Source organism: Phalaenopsis equestris, unplaced genomic scaffold (assembly GCF_001263595.1).
Source record: "Phalaenopsis equestris unplaced genomic scaffold, ASM126359v1 Scaffold000251, whole genome shotgun sequence".
In the NCBI taxonomy this organism is placed as follows: Eukaryota; Viridiplantae; Streptophyta; class Magnoliopsida; order Asparagales; family Orchidaceae; genus Phalaenopsis; species Phalaenopsis equestris.
Genome location: NW_018164693.1, coordinates 2,265,147 through 2,273,047, shown reverse-complemented (window position 1 = coordinate 2,273,047; position 7,901 = coordinate 2,265,147). Strand labels below are relative to the sequence as shown.

The window sequence follows — 7,901 nt, the reverse complement described above, 5'->3', positions numbered from 1 at the left end:
TGGAGGATTATAAAGAGAATGATGGACTAAAGTTAACTAGGTTAGGACTCATTATATTTCTCATTCATTATCGATAAATTATGAGAAACCATCACCATCATGCAAATAACTTTATTTTTATTTGGACTCATCTTTTATATTGTTTAGTACTATCTTAAGTGTTTAAATTTGTTATCCCTAAATCATTATCAATAATATCCTTCTAATCTAATTTCATTTGCTTGTTCATGTCTTAACCACGGAAGAGTTGATTTGATATATGGTTAAAAATAGGACTTACGTTGATAACTTAGAAATTCTTATATATTTAAATATTTAGCGCATAGATTTTATATTTATTCATATAACACTGTAGTATCTTACATAAATTAATGTTAAGAGTATTCTTATATGATATAAAGATTAGAATTCCATATATTACATAAGAATTGACACTCAAAATAAGTGAAAAAAAAGAACCAAAACATCTTAAAAAATATACATATATTGCATAAAAGGAGGTGTATTTTGTAAAAATAGAAGAAAGATAATCATCTGACAAACTCCTTTTATCCAAGAAAATCGTTTGAGAAGGGTTGGCCTCTCTTAAAAAAAGAACAATTTTTACAAACTAAGTTCTATAATTATAAACTAATTCTATCCAGATCCCATTTCAAGCAAATAATCTAACAGCTTACTACAAATACCTCAAAATCCCAACATTGTTCTCTTTGTTCAATCTGTCTCATACAGAAGCCTTTCCTCTTTAACCCCTGATTATTTAAATAATTGGAACAGTTACATACATATTAACTCAATTCCTATCTATTTACATATCTATCTCCTACACTTCATTTTTTCCGGACGTGTATGTGTGTGTGTTGTGCCGCAAGTCTTGGCCTATTGGTGGCGGGATCACTGTAAGTCCCTTCATGTCAAGGGTTTGATCTCACCATGACGCGGGGCTCGGGAAATTTAGGCATATGACACGGGCTCTCATCATAAGGCCAAAATGAGCATGGCCAAATATAAATTTCCTTTCTATATATATATAGTGATATGTATGTAAATGCCCCATGATTTTAATACGTAAATAGTGAGGTTTTTCGCTCAGCATTACCGGGCAGAAAAAAATATTCTTAAACTGTGCTAAAAATTTAAAGTCTTCACAATGCAGAATGATGGATCACAGTTCATCAAAAAATTCGCACAAATCTCAATATTTGATGAACGGCAGGCAACCAATATTATCAAAATTTGACTAATGAATCCGCAAAAAAATAAAATTAATAATAAGAAATAAAAATCGAAGAAACATATAGCTTGGAGAGAAAAATGCCATTCATTACCCAAGCAGCAGTAACGCAATAAATACAGCAAAATTCCAATAATTCATCCCTGAAACATCATCAGCAGCAGAGATTGGCCTACAAACAATAACAATATAAGATCAACCAAATTTGATTTCTTTAAGTTTACCATACTATTAAAAAGAAAAATTTTAAAAAAGGAAGATTTACATCCATACCACTCAATTCTTATGTATTTACATATCTAACACCTCAACTTCAACGTTTACATACATGCTACCTTGCCTACGCATTACTTTTAAAAAGTTAACATAGTGGCATTTTTTATGTGATATAAAAGATTTTGACGGTATAAATGTAAAAGTCAAAGTGTAGGTATTAGATATGCAAATACATATGAGTTGGGTGGAAAATTTTAAAAAGAAAACCATTGATTCAAACTAGAAAGGACTTACATGCATACCTCCAATTCCTATGTATATACCAATATCTAACACCTAAACTTCAATTTTTACATACAGGCTACCTAACCTATATATATGAAAAGGTAAAATGTATGTAAACATGAAAGTTTAGATATGAGATGTAAATACATAATAAGAATTGTGGGTTAGCTAATTAACTCTACCTCGCCTGTTTTGGCTCTGTAGTCAATCCAAAACCAAATGGAAATAAAGGATCATAATTCTGATCTCCTATATTCATGGGAAGCTGATCAACCGATTTGAACCAAGTTCGTGAAAGTTTTCCGGTGAACCCGTAGTCGCCAAAGAGAACATCAACGACGCCCTGTCCTTCTGTTCCAGGAAGCCAAGCCGCCACAAGAGCATCCATTGCCGGAACGTATGGCTGAATCACCAGAGGCCGGCCGGAGATGACGATGACGACGCATCGGGTGATGCCACAGATCGTCTGGATCGTGCTCGGAGCGGGTTCGAGAAGCACCAGGTTGTTGAGGTTGTCTCCGGCGAACTCGGCATAAGGTGGCTCCCCAACAACAATTATGGCATAAGAGAAGTTGTTGTCTTGCATGAAACTGATGTCTGGATTCTCATTGTATAGGACCTCAGTTGAAGGATCAATGGTGGATTTTATAGTATTCAGTATTGTAGTTCCTGTCAGCATTGATTGTTAACTGTTTAAAATAATACGGAAGAAGAAAGATGCAGGAAGAAAAATAAACAACTTTAAATTTGATTAATACAAACCTACTGTGATTATTCTTGTGTCTTTACACATCTAACACCTAAACTTTAAATTTTACATTTATAACACTCAATTCATTCAAACCAAATAAAAAATAACACTACATCTAACTTTTAAATAGTGAAATACACTTGCTTAAGCTTTAGGTAAAAGACTGTAAATGTAAAAATCAATGTTTAGGTGTTAGATATGTAAATACATAAGAATTGTGTGGCATGTATGTAAATCTTCCAAAAAAAAATGCCACATTAATTAGATTAATACAAACCTACTGTGATGTCCCCACCAAGCCCCTGCCATTCGATGGTCCAGCCACCGCATTGGTAACCCAAGTTATCAGCATGGCTTCCGGCAACTAGGATCTTTGGAGCTTTCTTGGGAAGGGGAAGAAATGGATTCCTGTCTGATTTTCCATTTTTCAATAGTACAAGTGATTTTCGAACAGCTTCTCTAGCCAGCTCCCTGTGTTCCTGTCAAAATTTTAAAAATAGAGACATTTACGTTCATACCACACAATCTATTTACATATCTAATATATAAATTTTCATATTTACATGCATAACCCTCAAACCTTTAATATCACATCAAAAACAGCACTGTTACTTCCTTTCTAAAGTGGCATATTCCTTTTCATGCATAGTTTGTAATACCAATGTTTTATAAATGTAAATATGAAAGTTTAGATTTTAAAAAATGTAATTACATGAGAAATGTGTGGTATGTATGCAAATTTCTCTTTAAAATATTATGAAGTAACTGATTAGAAGTTGCTCATATATATACATAAAAAAAGCAATTGTTATTTCACCTAAAAAACTATAACAAAGCTTTACTTTTCGAAAAAAAACAAATAAAGAAAAAGAGGGAGCAATCTTCATAGCATTTTGTGTAAAAATATGCAGAGAATAATAACAACCTTCTTCCCAAGCTCGGCCATGAAACTGAAATCCGCCATCGGGCTCTCAAAGAGACCTAAGGCAAACTTGACCCTTAAAATCCTACTAACAGCATCATCAATTCTGCTCATAGGAACAGCCCCACTGGCAACCAGGGAAGTCAAATTACTAATGAATTCCTTAAACATATAAGGAACCATAATCTGCAGAGAACGAAAAAAAAGACAAAAATAAGAACAATGATTTAGATTTTAAGAACAAGTTGTGATTTCTGCAACTCCATCAACTAGATAATGAACAATTAAGCCATCACCCAACCACCCAAATGGCAATTAAACTCGCGGTAATCTCAACACTACTCTTTAATTCTTTTACTAAATTTTGAATCTCGTGAGCTTAGCCTACCAGCAAAACACTAACCATATCTATTCCAGCATTTATCGAGGCTTCAACAGAATAGGTATAATTTGCATCAACTGGTGTGGTGATACGATCAATCCCCCCTGAATCCGAAATCAAGAAGCCCTAACAAGTTATTAAAACACAACCGCATCAATGAATCACAAACACTGGATTCAGTATGACAGAAGATAATGAGCATTACACTGAGTCAATCGATGATCGTAGCGAATGACATACCCTAAACTTGAGAGTGTTTTTGAGATAGTCTGTAATAAGATAACGGTTGACGTGCATTTTCTCTCCATTCCAGCTAGAGTAAGAGACCATGACACTCGAAACACCCCGAATAATGGCATCCCGATAAGCAGGCATGTGGATACTTAACAACCCGTGTTCGCTGATAATGGTATTGTTTTCATCAATTCCATTTACAGTCCCACCATCACCTACAAAATGCTTAGCGCAGGCTGCAATTTTGTCCCTATAAAAGAGGAACTAACTGGATCAATTACCTCTATGAAATGAAACAGATGATCATATATAGTATAAAATAGAATTCATTAGATCTCTTGACAAACAATATGGAAATCAAAGAAGACTTGCTTATTGGCAGGTCTAATAAATATTCAAGCTGGTTTAGTAATTTGGCGAAAGATCAAACATGAAATTCTTTGGGCCTCTTTAAATTCATCACTTATTTATGTATGATCCTTTGTTGAAAGTTTTTAATAGCACGAAATAACTCTTATGAGGTGTTTGATAATGCCTATTAATAGGATTTATCACCACCACCAACCAACAACAAGGGTCGGCTACATGAATCCTTTTTCTCCATTGAGTCCTATTGAGTGTCATATTTTCATTTAATTCTAATAGATTAAGGTCTTTTTTATACATTATGCCCAAGTCTTAACAGGATTTATTACCGAATTTATGAAATCCAGCCAAACATAAAAATACGCAAGTTTCGTGAATTTATGAATTTCGGATTTAAGGGCCCAAATTTTACCTTGTGTTTAGCTTAAATCCGAATTTACTAATTCCAGCAAGATGTGGATTTAACAGATTTAAGATTTCAGGATTTGCTAAATCCTACTAACGCTAAATCCTGCTTGCAGCCAAACACCCCTTAATGAGTAAAAACTAAGGATCATGGCAAAGCAGAAGTTAACAGAAGTGTCTTGTAATGGAAATGCCATCACTCATCTGAAAGCATACAAATTGTTTAATCAAGAATCAATTAGCTTTTTCTTTTAGTTTTTTGGATCTATGGCAGTATTAAAAAATCTTACTTTCCAGCAATGTATGGGACACCTTTTTCATGGTTAGCGGGAATCTCCCCCTGCAATCCAGGAATAATCGCAGTCATTTCTTCGACTATTTTATGATCTTCACTGTAGCTCTCATAGCATCTACCCCACCGTGGATCTCTGCATACCTGCCCATCGTCATTTATGAACCAATTAAAGAGTTTCAATCATAAATAAGCATGGAATGGTTATGAATTAACTTACGGCAAGAGTTGGAGCAAAAGTATATTGAATGCCAGTAGCCCTCACTTCTAAAGCAGTTGCAGTACCGATCCTTTTCACTAGGTCAGGATCCCTAAATCCCCGACAAGCGTGAGATAAAGATTGAGGAATTTAAGAAATGACAAATATTACTGCTCTCATTAAATCTTTATTGATCATAACAATCACATGGCGAACTTGAATTTCAATCTGAAGCATGATAGAATTTAAAGCGTCATACAATTTCTGAGCCAACTTATGATAACTAAATATACAATATTAGTCTTATCACAACTATTCAGCATTGGCATCATGAATCCTCATTTTTCACTCATTTCTATTGAGTGTTGCAGGAGATGAAACACCTATTTTTTGAAAATCATTATTAATTCATTTAACCTAAGGTCTACTACTTTTTTTCTTTCAAATTATTGGACAATAATTTTATAAACTTGTTTATATAGGAATAATTTCTAACCTTTGTTGTACATGTCGAAAAAGCCTAAGGCTCTGTTTGGGGCAGCAGCAGCTTAAATTGTTGTGAAGCCGCTGAAGAATAATCTGATATTGCAAAAAACTGTGGTGGTTATTATATTTTTTTTTTAAAAAAAAAGTCAAACCGCGGCTAGAAAGCTCAAACCGCACCTAGCCAGAAGTGGTGGGAAAACACTGATTTCAACAAAATTTTTTTGAAAAAGCTGCCAAAATGTAGTTTACCCAAACGGCCAAAACAGAGGTGCGGTGCCGCACCGCCGCCGCACCGCTGTGCCAAACGGAGCCTAAGTCTATTTTGAATTGCCTTATCTTATTAAACAGATGTCATTCCAAAATAGTCCCTAACAAAATCATTCATTAAATTATCATTTTTGGCTCGTCACACATCATTCATTTTCTAATATAATCACCTAACTCTCAATCTCATGAATGAATGCAGCTCCAGAAATAACTATCCAATTTGCTACTTCCATGGACTTCTTCCTCAAATCATCCATAACAATCTTAACCAGTCTTGTGAGGTTGAGACCACATATTGAGATAATAATCTTTAATTAGGTCCAATCAGCTTCATTGTCTTAAATTCAAGCCCTTCTGTGAAGAAGCACTAAAGCTTAGCAGAACAATATAAATCTGGCACCTCACTTGATACAAACAATGTATCCGAATTAATGAAAGCAAAACTGCAACTTGCTCCCACGTATGTGTGTGATGGTTCATCTCATACGAATTCAATTTTCTGGATCTATATGCTATATTACTATCACCTTAGCATGCTTCATCAAAACACAGCTAAATCCTTTCAATAAACCACCACTAAATATATGAAAACCCACTATGCCAAAAGGGATGATCAATATCGGTCCCAACATTAAACACTCATTTAACTTCTGAAAATGTAATATCACATTATTTTTAAGTCGAGCCACACTTATTTTGTGTAGATTTGATCAAGCACATTGTCATTTGAGAAAATCTATTAAAAAATTTAAACGATAGCTTGTCACATCAAGAAAACTTCACAATTTGAATATATTGATATATTTCAGCTATCTAATCACAACCTGCATCTTTCAATGATTTACAGATATTCAATTTCCACCAGTTATGTGTCCCAAGAATGCAATACTCTACAACTAAAATTCATACTCCAAAAACTTAGCATGTAACTTACTTCATCTCAATATCTCCAACACCAAAATCAGATGAGTAGCAAGATTTTCCAAAATTCTCAAATACAACAATAAATTAAAATTTAGGTGTTGTATATGTAAATGCATAGGAATTTAGCGGTATGTATGCAAATCTTCCATAACTCAAACATAAAGTGAACCAATGAATACTTGCCTGGTTGCTCCAAGCCCAATATTGTGTGGAAAAATAGTTGCATTATACACATTATTGTTTCCATGAATGGCATCTATTCCATAGATCATTGGTATCCCAAGCCGCGTTGAAAGACTGCCATTTTGGAATTCATTGATCATATCCACCCAATCCTTGGACGTCGCCTTCAGACGTGGAACACTCCCACCACCACTCAATACACTTCCTGAAAAAAATTAATGAATCAGAAGACATTACTAACCAATATTTAGAATCAATACAGAAATCCTTCTAACCAATGAAGTATCTCTTCATGTCTTCCGCCGTAGCTACCGAGCGCTCAACCTGTGCCATCTGGCCAATCTTTTCTGCAAGGCTCATCCTACTGATCAGATCCTTGATTCTTGTTCCCAATGGTTGTTTCGGATCTTTGTATTTGAGATATTCTGCATTGCTAGCAGATGGACAGCATGATACCAACATGAGACTGAGCAGAAGTAATTTTGCAACCCCCATACTCCAAATCAAGCTGCCATGTTCTTCAGCTTCTGCAAGTAGATTAAACCCTAAAGAAAAACTGGACGTGCAAGAATAAGCTGAAAAAAATATCAAGAAGAGTGTAGGCCAAGCATATAGATAAGTAGGTCCGCGCAAAAACAGATTATGAATTAGAAAAATAGCATTGCAGGGTAAGATTAAAGTGGAAGGGATGGACGTCTCGGTGGTTTGCGCCTTCGATGCAAGGAAAAATTATTCGGTCCGACCACCGCATGTTC

The 7,901-nt window shown here is 34.8% G+C and overlaps 1 protein-coding gene across 1 annotated transcript; it reads right to left on the bottom strand.

Moving 5' to 3' along the window:
* Positions 1-508: 508 nt before the first annotated feature.
* LOC110024215 (beta-glucosidase BoGH3B-like) lies at positions 509-7,864 on the bottom strand. Its single transcript, XM_020724040.1, has 10 exons — positions 7,422-7,864; positions 7,147-7,351; positions 5,308-5,398; positions 5,086-5,231; positions 4,031-4,274; positions 3,812-3,916; positions 3,412-3,594; positions 2,764-2,965; positions 1,918-2,404; positions 509-1,406 (listed from the first exon to the last, which is right to left on the bottom strand). Exons 1-10 carry the CDS (start codon positions 7,639-7,641, stop codon positions 1,325-1,327), a joined length of 1,965 nt encoding a protein of 654 aa, XP_020579699.1. The 5' UTR covers positions 7,642-7,864; the 3' UTR covers positions 509-1,324.
* Positions 7,865-7,901: the final 37 nt, after the last annotated feature.